This window comes from Pavona decussata, unplaced genomic scaffold (genome assembly GCF_977016875.1).
Source record: "Pavona decussata unplaced genomic scaffold, jaPavDecu1.1 SCAFFOLD_6, whole genome shotgun sequence".
NCBI lineage: Eukaryota > Metazoa > Cnidaria > Anthozoa > Scleractinia > Agariciidae > Pavona > Pavona decussata.
The window spans coordinates 1,504,985-1,529,192 of record NW_028145430.1 but is presented as its reverse complement, the minus strand read 5'-3'; the positions used below and the strand labels follow the sequence as shown (position 1 = coordinate 1,529,192).

The following is a 24,208-nucleotide window of genomic DNA, read 5'->3' as shown; positions in this document are numbered from 1 at the left end:
ACAGAGGAGTTGTGTCCAGTGAGAACTAAGTGATCGACAGGTTTTAGTTGTAAATAGTTTTAAGGAAATGCAAAAAGCGAGTGAGACAGGTTTGCAGTGACGTCGCAGGTATTTGTTTTCCATCTTTGTACAATTGCCTTTGATCTCCGGAATATCGCACAGTTATGTTGTGAATGGCTGATGCAGTGCTGCTGATAGGTTTACTCGGTAAGATGTATTCGGAAAAGGTGTCATTGATTTTGAAAACGCGTCAATTATTGACAAAGGCACCTTTAGAACCTGAAAAACAGTAGAAGCGTGGCATACCAAAATGACACCTAACGCAGATAACAATTCTGGCCCGTTACCTGGACAATACAACATTCTTTTTAACAAACATTCACAATTATTTACATTTTTATTATTTCGCAATTCACATTTTTGTTTAAAAAGTTTTTCTCATCGCTTTCTCATCACTCATTTTACCTGTCGAGGACTGCAGTTCGGGCAGTCGAAAGCTCGTAGTTTTTAATCTTTTTAGCCAGAGATCGCTTTTTAAATTTTAACTCTTTTTATATCATTATATCGCGCTATCTTCAGTAAGTCCTCGGCCTGTATAATACATGTGCTAATGACCTGGAAACTGGTGTTGGTAAAAACTGAATACATTTACTATTGGCTCTGATAGCCTAGTGCAGAGAACCTATTAAATACAATTAACTATGGCTGCTGATGCCTAGGATTGAATGGATTGTAACTTGAAAAAAATTGGTCGATTCTTCCACGTTTTTCCCGTTTAGTTAGAAGAAATCGTAGTACACGGATTAGATTTGTTCTTCGTGAGAGAAATCACCTGAACTTTTCCACCGGGTGCTAGAAAAAGTAGGTTGCTAATATGTGGGCACATTTGACTAAGAACACTTACATCAAAACAGCAAGCAAATGGACCCTCGAAGTCGGAGTAAAAAACGTAATAATAATGACTCCGCTTATTGCCTACATTTTGGGTCCAGACATATTGATAAGGGCGTTGAGTGTTTGTTGGAAAATACTAAAATTGAAGACAGGAATGGACATCAACAATTCTAAAGGGCAAATCTTGAATTTTCCTTGAAGGCAATCCTCGGCAGTTTACATCCTTGTGTGAATAATGGGACGTGTACACCGCAAAAAAAGCCGAGTAAAAACACCTCAAAATATTGAGTAAAACGTTGAATCCACAATGACTAAAAATGATGAGTAAACTGAAGTATGAATGTTGAGTAAAATCCCTTCAATGGTGTGAGTAGAAAGTACTAATGCGTGTGTAAAATAACTCACACATGAGTAAACTTTACTAAATACATTAAGTAAAAGCACAAGTGTTGAGTAAAACGTACTCAACATTGTGAGTAGAAATTACTTAGGTGAGAGTAAAATAACTCACTTTTGAGTAGAATTCACTCGAAATATCGAGTATAAGCACTCGAGCCAATTGAATCCACAATGACCCATTATTTTGAGTAAACTGACAGTTTACTCAAGGTTTGAGTAAAATGAACTCAATATACGGTTTTAAGACAACTCACAAAATTGCATCCTGGTTTACTCTTTTAATGATTAAACGTGACTCATAGTTAAGAGTAAAATTATCCTCACATCACTATCTGAATAGCAAAATTTTTCATTTAACCTTAACCTTGTTGACAAACTTGAATAAAATTAATCTTGATATATATACACGTATAATCTTTATATTATGGTATTTTAAAACTTGCTTTTTACAATAAGAGTATAGCCTGTTTACTGTTACATGTATATATTTCAAATGGAAAATGTGTCATTTATAACTATAATGAACAACAAAACCAACAAGCACCAAACATAAGCATACGATTTAAAGCCAAATGAAAACAGGACTAACATAAGCAAGTGTTTCCACTTGACATAAAACGTTGTTGAGCCTATGCTTACCCTTATGTAATAAATAGCTAGTGAAAACCAGGGTTAACGTTTAAAAGTCTTCTGAAATGCAAAAGTCAAGAGTACAAATGTCTCTGTATTTCCATTATGTCAAAATGAAAAATGGCTTGCCTTTCAGGAGCACCATATAATATTGAGGGTGCTTTAGTGCAAATTTAGTGTATTCATGGTGCCACTGAGGGCGTGCAAGCAATGCAAAACAAAACTTTGATTACCACAAATTGAAGTACCTTTCCCTGCAGATAAGTTTGGCTCTATTATAAAACAAATAAACAAGCCATAGCTGTGCTTTGTTCTGTTTTAAGGCACAGAAGTAGGGAGAAACATTTGTCACTCGTTGTTTCACACTTCACGTCTTTCATGCTCTCGTCAATTCCAAAAAAGCTTAATTTATAACTGCAGAGAAAAGCACTGCATGGAAAAGTCTACATGCAAGGAGATAACTGATAGTTTGTCAAAGTGTAACTTCTTGCATACATAAAGCTGACCTGGTTCAATTTTTAGATCAATAAAGCTTCAGTATGTGGCAAAAGACAAAAGTTAAGTAGCATGTCATATCTGGGCCCTGCTAGACCACCGTTGTCAGTTACAGTATATGGACAATTAGCTACACTTTGACAAACTGTCAATTTCATTAATTACAAATACAAAAATTAAATACAAAAAAATGTTTTTTAACCCAGCAGGGTAATTAACCATGAAAACATGATAGCAGCTTAGTAACCCAAGAGTTGCCTTGACAAGGCTGCTAGTAAATGAACATAGTAGCTTCTTATCAGCAGCCAAATGCAGCTCTTGATCATGTGAATCCAGGCGGCCCTTCAGTATGATAAATGGGAAAGGCTCCTCCCTGTCCAGAGCAACCTGTTTGGCGGTCATGTCACTTTAGTCCTATAACACAAACAAAAATTAAAGTGTACCAAGATGACTACATGTAGTTCTTAATGACCACACTTGATACAGTTGTACATCATAGAAAGATACTACTAGTACAACTGGTAGAACATTAACTGACTGGTATGGCATTACAGTACAGTGGAACTGTAAACCACTGGTGTGCTACCGTGTGCTACAATATAGTGTAGTGGAACAGTTGCTGAGTGATACAGTATAGTGTAGTGTCGTGGAAAAGTGGTTTAGCGGTACAATATGCATGTAGTGAGGTGAAAAAGTGATAAACAATGGTCAAGTGGTGTGATGTGGTGTAGAGGAACAGTGGGTGAGTGGTATGATATTGTGAGGTGGGAAAGCCATGGAGCAGTGGCCAGCAGAACAGGAAGCGCTGGCACATGTGCCAATATTTACAGTGTGATGGAACAGCCACTGAGTGGTATGATAATAGCCCATTTTCCAGTTGTTGTTCATTGACCTGGCCTTTCAGTGAAAGCGAGGCTGGTTTTGATACAAACCTCTTTGTCTTTCTCATGTAAATGTTGAGTAGTTTAATAGCATAAGGACAACACAATTTACATGAGAAAAGCAGTGAAGTCCAAATCAAAACAAGGTCACCGCCAGCCTTGTTTCCATTCATAGGCCAGGTCACTGAGCATGCAATTATAAAATAGGCTATTATACAGCAGTGGCTGAGTGGTACATGTACAATACAGAAAAGGACTCTATCATGTGAGAACTGCTACATATCAAGTGAATTACATATAATTATGGAGTAATTAATGTTAATTTCAAGGAAACACACTTTTCTGAATGATTCACAAACTAATGGTTCTTTATTACTAAAGAATAAAGACACAAACACAATTCTCCTAAGAATCCCCCCCCCCCCCCCCCTCCAAAACGAATAAACAATAATAATAATAAAGTATAATGCAAAAAAGTGCATAAAAGGCATTTACCTGATGCTGGCAGGTATCCTCATCTGACTCCCGAATTGAAGAGGCTGAGGACAGGCTGTGTTCACTGAAGTTTTTCCTTCTGGCATACTCTTTAACCTTAAGCCACATTATAACAAAGTTCTCTTCAATAATTATTTTGCATACATGTACTACATTACTGATTTATTTACACATACAAAATTACAAAACGGACAGTGCAATCAATAAGGATATGGAGTATAATTCATGTACCCATATATACATAACCTAAATAAACATGGGCTCAAGCAGCACTGGAAGATTCAAGTAATTAAATACCGGTCAAGAAATGCATGTACTGTTAATTGCTTCATGATCAATGCCTGCTTGGCAAACATCAGCTTTAAATTGCTTGATACAAACATTACACACAATCCTCAGTAAGAAATTAATCGTAAATTACCAAACTTTCCCTCACTCAGAATTGAGTTACATCAGCTTCCAAATTCATCATTTTGCTTTGAATATCCTCTAGAAAAGTGATGGATGAATGCTCTTATAATAATTGCTTGATTTCCTTTTCATACATGCAGTCGTCTCAGACTGAAGTACATGCAATATACTGTATCACTTTTATACATTGCATTTGGTTGCAAGTAAAATCACTCCTACTCTGTAAGTGTGAAGCAATTTCTTCCTGTTGCCTGTCTTTTGCCTACTTTTCTAGAGCATTTTTTCAAAGTTGCCTGCCCAATCTTCTCTTGTTTCTGACTCTTTTCCCAATTTTGCCTTGAACATCAAAAGTGAAACTTGTTTTCATCACTTCAGAGAAAGCACTAAAAAACAATTTCTTGTTGTTGTGTTTTTGTCAACCGCTTGTTACCACCTGTCACTTCTCATGTTCCAAGTAATGAGCGGTTTTAAAATCATATTTAATCCACTCAACTTTGGAGCTAGTAAAAAGCAGGAAATCCACTTTACATAACTATGGAAGACCACAACATGAAGAAATGGCAGATAACAACAGTGGCTCTATAAAACTCTTTGCAATCATATTCTGGAGTAGACCTACAGTACATGCAAAAGTTAATTGGCATTCCAAATGTCACAGTAAAGGAAAGTTGAAATCTGTAAGAGTTTCTCATGAAGCTCATTATATTCAAGTTACTAGCGTTTCCATAATAATTCCTCTCTATTGGAAAAAAAAAAAAAAAACAGTGAGCAAATAGACAGGTAACAAGAAAAACAAATTGATTTATGAATTGTATGATTTTGGCCTACATGTATGTCTTGAGTAACAGGAAAATAATTGTTCTTGTTTGGTTGGTTGTTTGCTCTTTTTTTTTTTTAGTTTTAATGTTGAGAAATAGTTTGGCTTGAACATCCAGTGGGAGGCATGAGGGTTACATGTCTCCTCATTCACGCAAAACAGTGCATCTCCATCAGTTAACTAGCTCATTGGTTTGTAAAAACACACAACATGTAAAAATTAATTTTAAAAGCTTTAGACCTTGAAAAGGACACAAAGACAAAAAAATTATATTAATCTTCACTTAATGCAGGGTTTTCTTTTTACCCGGCAACCGGTGATTTTTGCCGTCTGTGAACAGCTCAGTCGCCGGCAATTGCACAATAAAGAATCCTTGCTGTCATAATTTAATTTTTTGGTTTTAAAACAAAATAATGGTCTAATGCACCCACTATTCTCCACCTGCTTCTCCCCAGTCGACTGCAACTTCATTTGAAAAGGAAAACCCTGTAATGATAACTAGTTTTATTTCCTACACAAAAAGAGTCGGTCGTTGCTTTAGCTGATATCAAATAAACAAAATCAAACCAGAATAATGAACTTCACTTCGTATATCACGTGCGTCAATACTGTATAATAAACTTTCGGAAGCCTACATGCAGTGTATCTACATGAACAGGAATTTTCTGGATGATCATTGCTATAGGTAACTTACAAAAAAATATCATGTAGTGCTGGTGACTACTGGGAGTTATGAAACCAAAAAAATGGAGCAGATAAACAATGACTGCCACATTTGTGGACTTAGCTTGCCAAGAAGCATTTCGAGTTTTGCAACTAGAGCTGCAGTCCTAAGTCCTGCCAACAGCCAAGTTGAATATCTGCATGTATACATGCACATAAAAACAGAATATAGGGAGATTAAAATACATCCTACAGTGTAGCTGTCCCATTTATTTATTCTGTCATTCAGGAATGGGTGCCACTCTTAAGATAATCTGTAAACTCATCAATAATCTAATATTAAAGCCTAATTCAAATATAAACCAAGATCACGTACAGTGTACAAGTAAAATCACTCCTATTTTGTAAGTGTAAAACAATTCCTTTTCTGTTGCCTGTCTTTTGCCCACTCTTCTAAATCAAATTTTTTTAATTAGTTGCCAGTCTTTTTTCTCTTGTTTCTGCTTATGTGCCCTCTGAGATCATTTTATTCCTAACTCTTTTCCCAATTTTGCCTTGAACATCAAAAGTGAAACTTGTTTTCATCACTTCAAAGAAAGCACAAAAAAACAATTTCTTATTGTTGTTGTGTTTTTGCCAATAACTTGTTACCACCTGTCACTTCTCATGTTCCAAGTAATGAGCGGTTTTAAAATCATATTTAATCCACTCAACTTTGGAGCTAGTAAAAAGCAGGAAATCCACTTTACATAACTATGGAAGACCACAACATGAAGAAATGGCAGATAACAACAGTGGCTCTATAAAACTCTTTGCAATCATATTCTGGAGTAGACCTACAGTACATGTAAAAGTTAATTGGCATTCCAAGAGTCACAGTAAAGGAAAGTTGAAATCAGACTGTAAGAGTGTCATATGAAGCTCAATATATTCAAGTTACTATAGGGTTTCCATATAATGATGCCTCTTTATTGAAGGAAAAAAAACAGTGGGCAAATAGACAGGTAACAAGGAAAAAACAATAAACTGATTTACAAATTATATGATCTTGGCAAAATGTCTTGAGTAACAAGAGATTGTTTTTAACAATAGGTGGTAAGCATGAGGGTTAAGCGTCTTGTCATTCATGCAAAACAGTTAACTACTGCAGCTCATTGTTTTGTAAAAACACACAGAACATGTAAATATTATAGCTTTAGAACTTTAAAAGAACGCTAAGACAAATCTTCTGCCGTTGCTTTAGCTGATATCAAATAAACAAAATCAAACCAGAATAATGAACTTCACTTTGTATATCACGGACGACAATAAATTATAATAAACTTTCAGAAGCATATAATGTATCTGTTGTAGTTCAAGTTAATCCTTGGTTCATTTTTATTTTTTTGGTTCTTGAGTATGGTAATGTATGATAATTAATGAGTACAAAACAATTTATTAAAAGGAAAATAAAAACTGAACCCAGGATAAAATCGAACCACAACATATCTACATGTATCTATAAGTAACTTATAAACAATATCAAGTAGTGCTGGTAACTACTGGGAGTCATGAAACCTAAAAATGGGGCAGATATAAAAACGACTGCCACATTTAGGGACTTAGCTTGCCAAGAGGCATTTCGTGTCTTGTCACAAGCTGTACTCTTCACTAGGGCTGCAGTCCTGAGCCCCACAAACAGCTGAGTTGAAAATCTACATTAAAACAAAATATAGGGAGATTAACCTGTTTTCTGGCTGTCCCTTTTATTCGTTCTGTCCTTCAGGAACGAGTGTCACTCTTAAAATAATCCGCAAACTCATCAAAAACCTCAGTCAAATATAATCAAGATCATGTACAAACAGCACAACAGTAAGTCTACTAAATCAATTATTCACGAGGGAAAGGAGTCAAGAATGGTCTTAAAACAATTTAAATCAGCTAATCTACTGTTTAACACTAGAGAATTGCGCCATGAAAAGGTTGTAAAGATCAGGAAAATCGAGAACGCTACGCGCTGCCCTACGCGCTAATCTGAAAGCTTAAATTTCAAGTAGGCCACTTGATCTAAAATCGTAATTTTTGACGCCAATCGTTCAACAAAATAAATATCACTTGCTTTTAACTAAAGCTTACCTGTTTAATGACAGAATTCATCCACATGTTCTTGTTCTGAGTCATAAATTCAAGCTAAAACTGAACGACCAGAATCGCTCCCGCCAGAATTAACGATTGAAGCGATCGAAAAGAGAGTGCGCAGTACAACAACTGCTGACCAAAACGGCTCATTCATTCCCAGTCTGTCCGACAAGTCTGTCCCAGTCTCTCGTGAAATCCAACTTAAGCGACGCAGAATAATTTTCTCTTTTACAAACCTTTCGTTAACACTGTCATAAATACACATGGAACCTGCACACGGACTAGTTTTGTTTTCTTCAGCAATAGCGGTTCTTAAGATTGGTTACAAAAAGGGTATGATGTATCTACTAAGTTCTACATCCCGGTCTCCAGCCACTAAATTTGCCCTTATATAATTACCCTTCAATTCATGGGATTTGCGTTCGGTAGTAATGAACTGAACTTCTCTGCGCTCTTTGAATAGCCAACTGCTCGCCTTTCTGATGGTAGCTGGGAATCTTTCGGAAAATATCTTGCTTTGGTTTGAAATGATTTTTTTCTTGATGCACATGCACACGCCCCCATTTGCTAACTTAGTTTAAAATGTAACCGTAAAACAGTTAACATCAAGTATTCTTCAAGAACAATCTTCAAAAGGAATTCGCAGTGATCAAGAATTTCATAGTCTCACGAGCTCTTATGACACTTATTCGGTACTAATTAACACTGAAGTTTACACATTTACACAAATTCGGGTAAATATACATCATATGGGGTTTTGATTCCTTGCAGAGTTTTGTTACATAGAGGCAGAGTAACAAAACACCAACAAGGTGTTGTGCATTATCTCGTTTACACCTATTTGGTGTTACTTAACACTAAATTGGTGTATTTTTCCAATTACACTCGTCTCGTGTTGTGGCAAAACGAGTATGGTGTAAATTTATACTACCCTCAGTGTCACCATAACACCCTCACTTTTTCTATGAAGAGATGAGCATGCGCTGTGAGGCCCAGTTAGCCAGATTTTGGCTACGCCTGATGCAGAGTTCCCCGAAAAATATGATAGAAGCTATTTGACAGTCAACTGATTTACGAGTAGAAGGTATTTGAAGAAATCGTCTTTATCGCTAGTAAAAATTGTCAAAGTGACAGTTAATGTGTTGTTTTAGAATTGGTACCTCTTAGGGATGATAAAAATTGGGGGCCACACCCACAAAACAGGATCATGGAACCTCTTTAAAATGTTTTTTTTTATTATTTTTTCAAAATTTCTGACGACCACCCCCGTCACTTTTATATGGGACTCCCCCCCCCCCCCCTCACAGCAAATTACTCTTAACCCTAGACATGCCGCGAGACGATTTAATCGGCCCAATGACAAACTAATTGGCCTTTTCATTTTAGTTTAGCTGTTAAGCAAGTGTAAGAGTAAAATGACTGAAAATGATTTAGTCTTGGCTGAGTAGTTTCTACTCAACTATAAGAGTAAAAATACTCCTCATAGAATTTACTCAACATTAAGAGTAAATTCTACTAACTATTTCGAGTTAATCATTTTACTCAAATCGGGAGTAACTTTACTCAAAATACTGAGTAAAATCACTAGTTTACTCTTAAAAAAGAGTCAAAGTTTTACTCAATTGAAAAATGGCTTTTTTTGCTGTGTATTGATGTAGTCAATGGATTCACTTGCAATTGTACGCGCGAATTTGGTGGTGATCGCTGTGAAATAGGTTAGGAAATTATTGCATTTTTGTGTCGGTTAACTCCAGCTTTCCTTGTCAGACTTTCTATGTGGGTGGTTTGACTTCATTGTTATATCGACGATTGAACTGGTTTGGGGACAGAATACAGAATAGCGATTATGCTGAAAATGAGACTGAATTTCCAAAATGTCGTATTTTTAGATTGAGTTGAAATGATTTAATAAACTTGTTTGGATCTTTCAGTTGTAGGGGAACATAATGCATTAAATATCAGTGAGGCACCGCAAAAAAAGCCGAGTAAAGACACCTCAAAATATTGAGTAAAACGTTGAATCCACAATGACTAAAAATTATGAGTAAACTGAAGTATGAATGTTGAGTAAAATCCTCTCAATGGTGTGAGTAGAAAGTACTAATGCGTGAGTAAAATAACTCACACATGAGTAAACTTTACTAAATACATTGAGTAAAAGTACAAGCGTTGAGTAAAATGTACTCAAGATTGTGAGTAAAATATACTCAGGTGAGAGTAAAATAACTCACTTTTGAGTAAAATTTACTCGAAATAACGAGTATAAGCACTCGAGCCAATTGAATCCACAATGACTCATTATTTTGAGTAAACTGACAGTTTACTCAAGGTTTGAGTAAAATGAACTCAAGGTACGGTTTTAAGACAACTCACAAAATTGCATCCTGGTTTACTCTTTAATGATAAAACGTGACTCATATTTAAGAGTAAAATTACCCTCACATCATTATCTGAATAGCGTACTCCTTGTATACCCCAGAATGACATGTGGTTGCAAAATTGTTTATTTAACCTTTGAAAAACCATATTAACAAACTTGAATAAAATTAATCTTGACATATATACACATATAATTTTTATATTATGGTATTTTAAAACTTGCTTTTTACAATAAGGAATACAGCCTGTTTACTGTTATATATTTAAAATGGAAAATGTGTCATTTATAACTATAATGAACAACAAAACCAAAAAGCAACAAACATAAGCATACGATTTTAAGCCAAGTGAAAACAGGCCTAACATAAGCAAACGTTTCCACTTGACATAAAACCTTGCTGGGCCTATATGCTTACGCTTATGTAATAGCTAGTGAAAACCAGGGTTAACATTTAAAAGTCTTCTGAAATGCAAAAGAGTACAAAGGTCTCTGTATTTTCATTATGTCAAAATGAAAAATGGCTTGCCTTTCAGCTAGGAGCACTATAATTATAATAATGAGGGTGCTTTAGTGCAAATTTAGTGTATTCATGGTGCCACTGAGGGCGTGCAAGCAATTATTGCAAAACAGAACTTTGATTATCGCAAACTGAAGTGCCTTTCTCTGCAGATATAAGTTTGGCTCTATTATAAAACAAATAAACAAGCCATAGCTGTGCTTTGTTCTGTATTAAGGCACAGAAGTAGGGAGAAACATTTGTCACTCGATGTTTCACCCTTCACGTCTTTCATGTAATGTGTCAAAAACGAGGGCGAGTGCTTTATCACGGGTTCCAAATACTGAGAAACAGATGAAAGCACGAGGCCGCAGGCCGAGTGCTTTCATCTGTTTCGAGGTATTTGGAACCCGTGATAAAGCACGAAGCCCGAGTTTTTGACATGTCTTCTCAAATGAAACAATAAGAAATTAATCTCATTAAAATGCAAATGTTTGATCTCAGATGAAAAACATGTTTCATCTCAGATGAAAACCTGGTGGTGTTTCATCTGGTGTTTCATTGGGGTATCAAGATTCATCCACCTGACCGAAATGGAGGTCATTTATTGGCTTTTGACTGCATGAATTATTAATGAGTTTGAGAAGCTCTCGTCAATTCCTTGCATGCTTAATTTATAACCGCAGAGAAAGGCACTGCATGGAAAAGTCCACACGCAAGGAGATAACTGATAGTTTGTCAAAGTGTAACTTCTTGCACACATAAAGCTGACCTGGTTTAATTTTTAAGATCAAAGAAGTTTCAGTATGTGGCAAAAGACAAAAGTTAAGTAGCATGTCATATCTGGGACCTGCTAGACCACTGTTGTCAGTTATATGGAGAATTAGCTACACTTTGACAAACTGTCAATTTCATTAACAAACGTGATGACAGAAGTCGGTAGCCTCTTGCCATCATGAATTTGCATAATACATTTTTGCAAATACAAAAAAATGTTCTTTAACCCAGCGGGGTAATTATACATGAAGACATAATAGGAGCTTAGCAACCCAAGAGTTGCCTCGACAAGGCTGCCAGTAAATGAACATAGTAGCTGCTTATCAGCAGCTAAATGCAACTCTTGATCATGCGAATCCAGGCGGCCCTTCAGGATGATGAATGGGAAAGGCTCCTCCCTGTCCAGAGCAACCTGTCTGGCGGTCATGTCACTTTCATCCTATAACACAAACAAACAAAAAATAACAGTGGTAAGTTTTCCCTCCTTTTTGATGAACAGTTTGATTATATTCTATTTTCAACTCCATTGATCACAGCTCTAAGCCAGTGATGGTGTTGATACAGAACATAAACAACAACATTAACAACAGGATATTAAATGTGAATTAGGGAGAAACGAAGACTCGGAAAAAAGTCCGAGTCCCTGATGGGATTTGAACCCACGACCCTCCGTGATGTCCAGTAGTCGGATGCTCTAACCACTGAGCTACTGGAGACTCTACGGTGAGCAAGGGTCAAATTGTGGGTATCAACTGGAATCGCATCGCAGCGCGATGCTGTTAGTGACTTCATATGAGTTAGTACGTGACTGTGTAGCCACGCGATGCGGTTCCAGTTGATAGCCACAATCTGACCCTTGCTCACCATAGAGTCTTCGGTAGCTCAGTGGTTATGGCATCCGACTAGATCACAGAGGGTCCTGGGTTCAAATCCCATCTGGGACTCGGATTTTTTTTCAGAGTCTTCGTTTCCCCTTAATTCACATTTAATATCCTGTTACACATCTGATAGGTTAATTCAGAGCATAACCAGCTTAATGCCATTATGAGATGGCATGAATATATGAGAAATGATGGTATGTGAACCACAGATATGAAATCAATGAAAGAAATGATCCTCGCAGGGATATGTGCGATTAATGAAATCGCAATTTCATTAATTGCACATATCACGGCAAGAATCATTTCTTTCACTGATTAATGACATTACGGCATTCATTATTTTTTGGCCCAAATTAGCTTTACTGTTTGCATTTTCAAGGCACAGTTTTACGGATTTCCATTGCATTTAAACAACATTCTTGAATTATATTTATTACTCACAGGAATGAAATGTATGAAGTCCTGCAGCTGAGCAGTCTTAGATTTAAGCAATACTGGCATCACCGCCATGGCAACCGTTGCTTTTTCATCTGACATAAAATAGAATATTGTCACAATGTTAGTATTAAGTGTCTAGTTCCTTCTCCGGTCCTTCCAGATCAGAATGGCTATTAAAAGTGCAGGGATTTCCTTTTTTGCCAAAAATAGGCAATTTATCTGCAATGTAAAGATCAGTATTGTTTACAGGTAATAAGAAACATTTACAGGCTAGGTACAACATTAAACAGCGTTATTTTGATGTACATCCAATTAAGTCTCACCTGAAGAGCTAGCAATGCCGTCAGCTTCGTGTGATTCTCCTTGCTCTAAGACTGCCAAGAATCTACCAAGCCCACACTTCTTCTTCTTTTCCTTGGCCTGTCCAAGGGTAATGATCTGATCGGCCACTTGATTAAAGTTTTCTCGGAATGTGCTGAGAACGCTAGCTCCATCTAAACCAAGAATCCTTTCAAATTCTGCTACAATCTGAGAAATAATAATTTATAATGTTAACAAACATTTTCGAATTGCAACTGGCACAAAGGGATAATTGACCACATAAATGTCTGCAGAATACTCTAATTCAGCATTTAACTGAGAAATGTTCCAAAGGAATTCATGATAATGGGTGCTGAGGAGAGATGCAGGTCACACTTCTACAAAATGGTAACGTGCATGTTCACCTTGTTACCGGTAATCACATTAAGGGTGTCACCTACTGGTCATGCTTAGCTGATCGATGTAGCTGTTTATGACTCCAATATGTCAAAGTTGTACAATACAGGGATACATATATGATAAACGTTTGACTGGTCAAGGTCCAGTCAGGCCAGGCCCCATTTGCCTGTTGGATGCACAATATTCTTGTCCAACAGTATTTATAATTAACCTCTGGTAAGAAAAATCACCTACGCTGTATGTGTCACTGATGAATGCTTTTACATTAAACTTGCTACAGGTATGCATAATCTTATCTTAGAATGTAAGTGGCAGTTTGGTGTTTTGGGTGGGTCTTGACAATCTGCAAGCCAGACATGCGAGGCACTCAGGTTAGCCTAAAAAGCACTCCGGTTAGCCTTAATAGCACTCAGGTTAGCATTTATGTTGGGGGTTGTTCATGCCTCGTACGCCTTGCATGCCTGGTATATTGTCCACACTCGTTTTGGGTGGCTGCATACAGCGGGTTTTACTGTACCTGTTTGTAATTAAACAAAGCAGGGTACTCTGCTCTCACTTCTGCCAGCACTACTTTCTTGTTCATCAACCTTCTCCGATCAGGGAAGGTAAGGCACATCCTCTTCTCCACCTTTTCGGGGTCTGGTTTGTTCCGCATTGCTTCATTTTGGAGCCACTCCTTGTGGCGTTTCATGGACATTTCATCCTCGCCCTCAGGAAATGGTGGCTCCCAGTTGATGCCTCCCCGCCGCAACTTGAATGCCACATGAGGCTGGACATCTGCTGATTGATCCTTTGTTTTCTTCTTTTTATGGAGAATAACTTCCGGGTCATCAATTGTTTTGCGCTCGTTTCTAAATTTATCTGACAGCTGGGCAAACCAAGAGTCCTAAAAGACAGTTTTTATATCAACTTTTAAAGTGGCCAGTAGAAAAATAATTTGATTGCACTTTCATTTACAGATTAATCAAATCCTGCATGTGGATTTGCGATGTTATAACACCAAGGGATCACTGATTAGAGAAGGGCTGTAATTAATAATATTAAGAAATGAAAATAAAATGTCCATGACCTCTAATAATTGCACAATGATATTAATAACTGCCTTTTTCAGAAAATACCCAAGAACCTGTCAAGTCAACATCAACAAAGAACATTCTGACCACAAAAAAGGTTAATGTTTCCCTCTGTCTTACTTGCGGTGTCGTAAAGTACAATATTTGAAGTGACTTGAGTTTTATTGCCTTTAGTTTATGGGATCTCTAAAAGAGATTTTGTTCACTCAGGTAACAAAATGTTACTTACATATCCAGTCCCAACAGATTTATCTTTGAGGAATGGGTACGTCTTCACAATGAGCTGGGATATTTCAGTCAGCTGATTTCTTGTTGGATAACTGAAACGAATTTAATAATAATTTTTTGATAAAGGAAATCCCTGAAATACAGAAATATAATTAACAGAAGCCAAACATAGTTAAACAAGCACAGTCATGTTATGGAATGCATGCACATTCAAAGCTAGATTTATTTTCTCTCTCTTCACATCTGCTGTTATATTTAAAAATTACCCAACCATTAGTAATATATTTAGAAGATCGAAATAGAACATATTAGGCTTATGCCAGTGAAAAAAAGTGTCATTATAACAGGGTGTAATTGTATGGCGTTGAGAAAAGGAATGTGTATCAAGAATGGGTCAAAGAAGTTCATCAAACTGACTCACTGAATATTAATGTATTAATTCTAGACCTCTTTCAAGATGCCAGAAAATCATTCTTGACCCCAGTGGTTACACTTCTGACTTTGCATGTGTAAGTTCTGGGAAATTAAACTCTGTACCAGGTCCTGATTTTCTGAGCATGCCCACAGTACAGTAGTACTTGTTTTGATTGTATTCTCAGTCAATTAGATTTCTCAGATTTTACGAGAATTGGACGTCTGGGATTCACCATCAGTTTTTTCTTCATTCACTAAGTAAAAAAAAAAAAACCTGAGAATGGATGTTTTATGAGTCAAATGAGTCAACAGGTCGGATCAGCGGTTTTTCATAAAAAACGAATGGATAATGAATACCAAGTCATTTTTTTTCCTGATAATGGGAAATCTTGGTCAATGGTAGATAAAACTACTAAGACTGGATACGACAATTGGCGTGGGGGACAATTGGGAAGGGTGAAAAAGAGTGATTTATGGTTAGGGTTTCCCCTTTCCAATTTATACCAGAGTGCCAAACTAGTCAGTAACTTAACGATACATATGTAAAAGAACTTTCCTTGGCACTCAATTTTCAACTTAAACCCAGCCAATCATCAATACACCGAATGTCAGAGAATGACTGTTCACAGATTTGAGTCTTTGAGCACTGGGAAACTCCACACTGAGGTTTAACTCGATTTCGTTTAAGCGCTGTGTTCAAAGGGAATTAAAGACTTTCTTCCGTAGCAGTCACAACATTTATAATTTGGCTGCCATATTTTTCGCTTCTGATCGGGTGCTACGCGGCATAGCCTGGAAACTGCAAACAAACAGCCCGGGTTAAAATTAAAAAGGAAACTTAGCTACCTTGTACAGGCAGCAATAAAACAACTAGCCAAATAAGTAAATGTAACGCATAATTTTATTGTTTCTACAGAATTTTTTTTTAGACCTGACTCATTGACTCATGACTCATTGAATCAACAATACTTTACACTAAAAAAAATAGGCAGTCTCAGACTGCATGTGTCTACTGCAGCACTGGTGTAGAAATGTGATATAAAACAATTGAAGAAAAGGGAAATAAGACTGAAAAGAAAACGAAGAGGGAGGAGTGGAAATAGGATAAAGATAAAAAAATGGTTGTAAAAATGTTGCACAGAATACTGGTGAGAAGAGATTAAGCTGGTATTGTTTACCACAAACATTTTGTTTGAAGAGAACTGTAACTTTATTCTAACATAAACAATATATTATATAATCTTACAACGTGAACCACAACTTTGTACTGAAAGCAATGCAGCAGAGTTCTAAACATAAAGTACTGAAAGCAAAGTTCTAATCTGAAACGTAGGCATAAAATGCAACAGAAACTATTAATTAATCTATACTGAACTTATGTGTGGCAAGTATCATTCTTTGACTCCTGTTGTGTTTCCATAGTTTTCGCATAAATTAACTTTTTCCTAGAGCGGTTAAAAACAAATGTTTTCTGACGTAAAATAATATGGTTACCTATTAATCATTTGCCGAAAAACACACTTGAACGCAAAAATTGCTAAAATTCACGGCGTGTTGATGAAGACCTTTGGCATATCAAATTTCAACCCGCTTATGCAAATTGTCCTTGATTGCGCATCTAGCATCTGTCGCTTTTCAAACGCATATATGAATTAACAAAGACACAAAAATCAACAAAAAGCTTTTCCAACAAAACATTTTATTGAAATAAACGATGCATTTGTTATAACTTTCAGTTTTTTTTGCGTGCGTGCAAACACGCATGTAAAATTTGAAGACACTCCGTGTTTGTTCAAAGCGATCACTCGCAGTAAATTCGGGTATGTTTGCGATGAAAATTACAGAAGTTACAGAATTCTGGTTCAAATCATCACTTACAGTCAACCCAGGTCACGCGTGAACGATATTTTTGAAATTTAAACGGAGTTTTGAAATTTACATGTCAGTTTTGAAAATCGCAAACGAGATTTCAGAGTTCCCGTATAAATTTCCCTAGCTTATTGACGGTATAAAGCTATGAATTTTTCTTTACATTGCAAAATTGAATATTTCAAGAATAACAATTGTTTCCCAAGTATTTTGAATCTTTTTTTCAGTTAATGCGTCTTTTTCAGAACGATTTCCAGCGAAATGTCCAACATTCCATTCACACGTCGGACATTACAAAGAGAAATTCGAATGTTTATTTCATTCTTGGAAATACTGTTCACGCGTGACCTGGGTTGACTGTAAACTATTTGTAAAAAGCAAATCAACATCAGAAAACATCATTTACCGTATTGTCGTCATTGTCCTGATCCGGAAATACAATCGCTTAGATCTCGGTCAGTCGAGGATTAGCGTCGGCTTTCGATAGGATTCCATTTGGGATTCCTGTGGCATTTACACTCTTACACTCTTTCACTCTTTCACTCAACCCGATGACATAGTGTCTACGCTTCTCTAGAAGCCGTAGACACAAAAACTGAGCTGCCCAAAAGCTTGTTTTGGAAGAGCTGAGCATGCGCTGTGAGGCCCTGAGTTAGCCAGATTTAGGCTATGCCTGATGCAGAGTTCCCCAGAGCTTATGCGCGCAAAGTCAGAAGCGCAAGCACTGGGGTCAAGAATGCTTTCAATAATGAAGGCTAGTGAAAGCCTTCTGCATAAACAGTTTTTTTTAATAAAAAAAAAAGGCTTTTCACTGTCTTTTAAAATTGTTTCGAAAATGAGACTGCAAGCATGCCACAACCCAGCTAGAAGGCCTAATTTACAGTCTACTTACAGTGTGTATCTTGAGAAATGCTCAAATATTCTTGAGATGAAGTTTCTTCGTAACTTTGGTCCGAGATATTCTTTGCCCAGCAAACACTTTGCCACGTCTGGTCTAAAGGCTGCTGGCAAATCAATGTTTGCAGGCCATGGGAGCCTTGCATTTAGCACAGTTGTGCTGACAGCTTCTCGCTTCCTTAAACAGGATAATTAACAGGACACAATAGTTAGCCATAACATCCTGTATTACATTTCATTTTAAACTCTTTCCTGCCTTTGTGGCAATGAAATTAAGTCATAAGCAATAAAAGGAAATCTTAATGATACGAAATTGCATTTATTTCAATAATTTCTGCTACTGTCTTTACTCAGGGTTAATTAACACCATGATAAAGCTAATGAATAATCATGCTGGCCAAGTCCTTAAGTTCTTTGGACGTGCATCTTGCACTGTATGGTGCTAAACACTTTTTGCATAAATCTTTAAGATTTTTGTCCTTGATCCGTTTATAAATCATAGAAAGTACGAGGCCCATAGAGTACACATCACTTTTCACTGATGGTGCATGTGATCCTTCAATAATCTCGGGAGCAATGTGGAAATGTCTCTTCTTGTAGATTTCCTTCTCAATGTCAGTTAGTCGTTTGTTTTGCACTTCTGACAGATGCTTTGCTTTACCAAAGTCGACTATGATGGGTGAGTAAAGTGCATCTTCGTTTTCCTCCTTTACCAGAACTATATTGTCAGACTTAATGTCATTATGTAAGACCTTATTGTCATGCATATAAGTCAGCCCATCAATCAGTTGTACCACAACATTTAACCAATTTGATGTCTTTAGTGGCAAAGAGGAAGGCTGAAAACAATGTCTTAAAGTTAATGCTTTCCCTGCAACTCCATAGAATTGTAAAACAAGTAAATAGGGCTTTTCATTCCATGAAATTCCAAATAGAACTGGAAGATTCAAGTGACTAAATGATGAAATAATGTTTGCCTCCCGTTCAATTTCTGCCTGTGAAACATCATCATGAAATTCCTTGACAGCAACAGGCGATCCTCTATAAGAGGCAAGTTTTACTTTGCCAAACTTCCCTTCACCCAGAATTAGATTGCTAAATTTGCCTTCCACACAAATTTTTTCACGCGGAATCTTCAGTAATGATTTAGTAGCAAGATCTTTCCTTGCGTTGCTGGTCAATATCTTGCCCAAAGTCATCTGGGATTGAACTATTTTTTCTTTCTCGCGCTCTGCTTGACGCCATAGTTGGTAAAATTTATCCTTGTTTTTTTCAGTGTGAAACAATTTTTTTTCTGTTGCCTGTCTTTTCTCTTTTTCTTGAATCAACCCGTCGAGTGCATTTTTCTTCATTTGCCTTTTTTCTTTCCGTTTTCGTTTATTTCTTGCTAGTCGCTGGCGTTGTTTGGCCTGCACAGAACGTTTCCAACTTTTGCCTGTCACATTTTCACTTCAAAGAAAAAGCAGAAAAGAATGTGTTGTTGCTGTTATGACCCCTTTTTATTAACCAGTTGCTGTTATCTGTCAATTATCATGTTCCAAGTAATGAGCAGTTTAAAGTAATTATATAATACTCTCAGCTTTAATTTGGAGCTAAAAAGAGGCAGAAAATCCACTTTACACAACTCTGAAGGCCACAACATGATGAAATGATAGATGAAAACAAACTGGCTCTTGCAGCAAAAATCCTATCCAACAGTTAATACTCCAGATATAGGCCAAATTGTTAATTTAAATGCAACTGATAAGGAAGGAAAGTTAAGGACGTTTAAAATGAAACTCATTATTAATTCAAAGTGCAAATGGTCACATTGTAACCTTATTGCTACAAATTAATACCATAATTTCTCTTAAGGAATGGTTCAATGACTTATGTTGCTCTTGTCACTTAGTTTTTCCTTTATTGATCTTTCTCAAATTTTGCATCACATTAACTAAAAAAAATACTTCTTGGAAGTTGTTGTTGTTGCTTTAACCACTTTAATTGTTAACATGTCTCAATTCTCATGTTCCAAGTAATGAGCGGGTTTAAATAATTAACCCACTCAACTTTGGAGCTAGTAAAAAGCAGAAAATCTACTTTACATAACTGTGGAAGTCCACAACATGAGGAACTGATAGATAATTAACAACAGTGGACATCGCAAGTTTAACCCCTGCATTTTGTTGGGTACACCTAACGGTTGCCGGTACCCATTATTTTGTACACCTGGGTGAAGAGACATAAAAGAAGCCATTTGGGAGATTCTAATATATTTATTATTATTATTATTAATGATATTTTAGCAGAAAATTAAAGTTAATGTTTGGCAAAGCAAGGCCCGCGTTGTCCCAGCGGTACATCCCGCGGGGTGTTTACCATATTAGGCACAAATCAGTCAAGCATATATTATCGATTGATCATTCGTCCCCTTCTCATATTGCTGCAAGTTTTCTACGCAGCAAGGTTAATTTTGTCTGTCTTGCGATGGCAAGCTCGTTAGACACGCTTTCCAACGAAGTGTTGCGCCTTCTCTTGGCCCAAAACAACCTCGATATCACTGGAGGTCGAGATCAGCTGATCGAGCGTTTAGCGACTGTTTCTCCAGCTGGCGTTTCGACTCATGATCACTCAAGGACACGAAGCTCGGACACGACCCCAGAGGCTGCTAAACGCCCTCGGCTCGAGCAAAGCGGCTCTGAAGAACAGTCCGGCTCAGAAACCAATCTGGGAGGCTCACCAGAACTACCTGAGGTGACTGAACAGCACGGTCGCGAGCAGCCTGCCAGCGGAATAGTCGAGGATACCACGCGCCATGCACAAAATGGCGCCCAAACAGGGGGCGTTCCCGGTTCGGTTCCACACATGGATAGCACCGCTCTCGCGGCTTTAATTTCGACAATTATGGACGAAAAACTCAAAAAGCTTACGCCTGCTACAACTGCTCAACCGATCGCCCCGGTCCTTCAATCTCAGCCACAATTGCCGCTCCAACAGCAACTTGGCGACCCTCAGTTCGCGGCGGGCCTTCTCTATCAACAGCCAAGCACATCCACCCAGCGCCCTCAACAACAATTTCCTCAAGCCTCACCTACCTCGCATGTTCAGCCCAAGACCAGGCAAGCCATCGTACGCGGTGAGTACGTAGAGTTTGACTCGCTGCTGCCAGAAAATTCTTGCCTCGATGAGGGTGATCATCCCGGGGTTTCAATTTCATTCGATGGCAAACAACTTAATATCCCTTCCCCGTCCAGAAAGAAAAAAACCCATATCGATTCCATCGATAAATGGCTCTCGGCCTTTGCCGTCTATTGTATGGTTCTCCTTACCCAGTTTCCCCAACGGGCGGTTGAAATGTTTTGTTACCAAGAAATTATTCGCTCGGCCCATCGTAAATTTGCTGGTTTTGCTTGGTTGTCATACGATATCGACTTCCGTCGGAAAGCTGCCTCCAACCCTGCCCTAAATTGGGGGGAACGGGATATTCAACTCTATTTACTGAAGTTTACTGGGCAAGCTAAATCGTCTTGCACCATCTGTGGGAGTGGGGACCATTTATCTCATGGGTGCTCCCTCTCTGCCCTTAGGCCCAGTGCAACCACTCAACGAGGGACTTGCAACAACTTTAACCGGGGCGCCAAATGCAGCCAGGATCCATGCCCCTACAGCCATCGCTGCAAAACCTGCAACGGAGACCACCCAGCCTACAGGCACGATGACCCCACTCCAAAAGCTAGAGGCCAGGGTGATAAGAAGTCATCAAGCCGCTGAAGTTCTTACATATCTTAAGCCCCAAACACCTATCAACATCCCTCTTTTAACTGAACTCCTTTCCAACCACCCTGATAGGATTTTTGTCTCTAATTTGTGTACTGGGTTAAGCCACGGTTTCCGGGTAGGCTATAAGGGTGGCCGTTTCCCCCGAACTGCGAAAAACCTCCCTTCAGCTAAGCAACACCCTTCTATAATTGCAGAAAACCTACTCAGTGAAGTGGAAATTGGTCGCCTGGCAGGCCCCTTCGAATCACCTCCCTTTAGCAATTTTCAGATTCACCCCTTAGGGCTGGTTCCCAAAAAGAACAGCCAAAAATGGCGCACCATTTTCCACCTGTCTTACCCCAAGGGGACCCCTGACAGTTTAAATGCAAATATCCCCATTGAGGAATTTACCCTCCAATATATAAGAGTAGATGATGCCATTGCCCTTGTTCTAAAGCATGGCCAGGGGTGTTACATGACCAAGACTGACATTCAGTCTGCCTTCCGAATCATCCCCGTACATTCCGACGATTGGGAACTCCTTGGAATGTCTTGGAAGGGTCGCTACTATTTTGACATGGCACTCCCATTTGGTCTCAGGAGTGCCCCGTTCCTTTTCAACCAATTTTCAGATGCTCTTGAGTGGTTGGTCAGAAATCATTTAAACATCCCCTCCATTATCCACATCCTCGACGATTTTTTCATTGCACAGCCCCCTCCATCCTCCCTTTGCGCTACAGCTCATTAAGGTGGTGTAGAAACACGGCAGAGTCCAGGATTGAACCAACGACTGTCAGCTCGAAATGCTTTCCTGACTAGACCTCTAGTAGTTATTCTAGAAGTAGCCCAAATTGTTGACAAAAATGCCACTGATCAGGATTAATGTATAAATCCCAATTTATAACAATTTAGCCTTAATCAAAATATCACTCAGAGCAGATTGACAAGTGACAAGAACAAGCATTTCAGTCAAATTTACATGTTCAATAAAATATTATTATTGTAATAAGAATCTAGCTTAACTATGGTCAGCTACACCTGTAATTACATTCTTAATGAGTTACTTCACACAGTTAGTACGAATTTACATCCAGAAAAAATCCTCACAGATGAAGCTCATTTGCATTTTATATAATAATAAATATATTATTGCATACCTTGACTGTTGTGGATGCTTCTTGAGTCCATCATTCCCAGAAACTGACTCATGAACCTCAACCTGAACCACTTCCATGTCACCACTGCAGCTGGCAGTAGGCAAATCAGAGGTTATAGGCTCAGGAACACAGCAGGCTTCACTTTTCTTTTCCCTCAGAGAGGTTAGCAGGCGAAGAAACTTCATTCGGTGTCCCATAACGGGGATGAGTTCCTCACATGCTCGTTCAGTGAGACACATGAGTGCTTCACCATCAATTTGACAATCTGTGAAATCAAGCATTTGGTATCTCAATTATGATTGATCATTTATTTTTTGTTTATTCATAATGCCATCTTGTGCCCTTATACTGATCACTCTACAAGGATCATTTTCTTTGATTGATTTCATTTCTGAAATTCACATTTTTATGATTTGTCATATTATCATAGTTACTATATACCTTATTGGTCAAATTTTTTTTTTAATTCTGATAATTTTCACTTTCAAGGGCCTACGCTTTACCCAAAGTTCTGGATCTGCTGAGAAGATATTAAACAGAATTTTTTGAAAATTTTCCTAAACCAGTTACCACAGAATATCTCAAATAATTTCAAATTAGCCTGAATTTGGGGAAAGCTAATTTCTCAAGATAGATAACGCCAAAATGGATAACAAATTAAATCAGACTTGCTACCATTCTCAGAGTTTCATGCGGTCTTCCAGATAAAAATAATTAACACATTTATGGGATCTATATACTGTATTAAAAAAAATTAAAGATCTTTTTGCCAGGCGAGGCTTTGGAATGACAAAAAGTATTTCAGGACAGCGTCGACATCACGCGCAAACAATGTTTTCCCGCTCAAAACCACGTTTATGCAAATTAGCCTTTCATTTATATGAATCAAAGCGAGCGGCTTTCTTCGCCTAAACTAAAATAATTTCATAGCACTAGCTATTCCCCGGGGCTTCCAGAAATAATGCACTGTGATCTCTCAGTGAGAAAAATTACATGTATCTCGACACGATGGCACTCAGAGGGTCAATTAGGTTAATAGTCGCACACAAAGCTCTCTGATCGATAAACAAAGCACTCAAACAGTTCGCCTTTATCTATTTCCACTTACCGTGAAACTTACTAGCGTATTCACCAAAGCCGTTATCAGTGAGCCATGAACGAACGTCGGTAAATGATTTCGCTGACATCTCCATAACAGCTCGCTGTAGAAAAGCTAAATTGCAAAGTTTTTGAACGTAGAGATCTTCTCAGTCTAAAGTCGAGCGCAAAAGAGGCAGAAATGTTAACCGGTCAACAGGATAATTGTTAGATTGCCGCGCTTTTCTTCAACGGCCATT

The 24,208-nt window shown here is 37.8% G+C and overlaps 3 protein-coding genes and 1 long non-coding RNA gene across 4 annotated transcripts in view; 2 read left to right on the top strand and 2 right to left on the bottom strand.

Annotated features, from left to right (window-relative positions):
* LOC146489085 (uncharacterized) overlaps window positions 1–24,208 on the top strand; it is a 311,447-nt gene that overhangs the window by 118,795 nt on the left and 168,444 nt on the right. The window lies entirely within an intron of this gene.
* LOC146489101 (uncharacterized) lies at window positions 1,552–8,043 on the bottom strand. Its single transcript, XR_014863979.1, has 3 exons — window positions 7,801–8,043; window positions 3,795–7,379; window positions 1,552–2,832 (listed from the first exon to the last, which is right to left on the bottom strand). It is a non-coding gene; the product is annotated as an uncharacterized LOC146489101 (long non-coding RNA).
* On the bottom strand, window positions 11,563–24,064 carry LOC146489099 (uncharacterized). The gene is made up of 9 exons (XM_085109710.1): window positions 23,980–24,064; window positions 22,872–23,136; window positions 18,502–19,425; window positions 17,972–18,154; window positions 14,798–14,888; window positions 14,013–14,381; window positions 13,099–13,303; window positions 12,779–12,867; window positions 11,563–11,895 (listed from the first exon to the last, which is right to left on the bottom strand). Exons 1-9 carry the CDS (start codon window positions 24,062–24,064, stop codon window positions 11,563–11,565), a joined length of 2,544 nt encoding a protein of 847 aa, XP_084965836.1.
* Window positions 20,361–21,870, top strand: LOC146489100 (uncharacterized). Its single transcript, XM_085106015.1, has one exon. The coding sequence runs from the start codon at window positions 20,443–20,445 to the stop codon at window positions 21,724–21,726; it is 1,284 nt and encodes a 427-aa protein (XP_084962141.1). The 5' UTR covers window positions 20,361–20,442; the 3' UTR covers window positions 21,727–21,870.

Coding starts and splice junctions, on each gene's coding strand:
- LOC146489100 (XM_085106015.1), top strand. CDS start 20,443: ATGGCAAGCTCGTTAGACACGCTTTCCAACGAAGTGTTGCGCCTTCTC.
- LOC146489099 (XM_085109710.1), bottom strand. CDS start 24,064: ATGGAGATGTCAGCGAAATCATTTACCGACGTTCGTTCATGGCTCACT. Junction 13,304..14,012: donor CTTTGTTTAATTACAAACAG/GTACAGTAAAAC, acceptor ATTATTTCTCAG/ATTGTAGCAGAATTTGAAAG. Junction 11,896..12,778: donor ACTTCATACATTTCATTCCT/GTGAGTAATAAA, acceptor TTTGTGTTATAG/GATGAAAGTGACATGACCGC.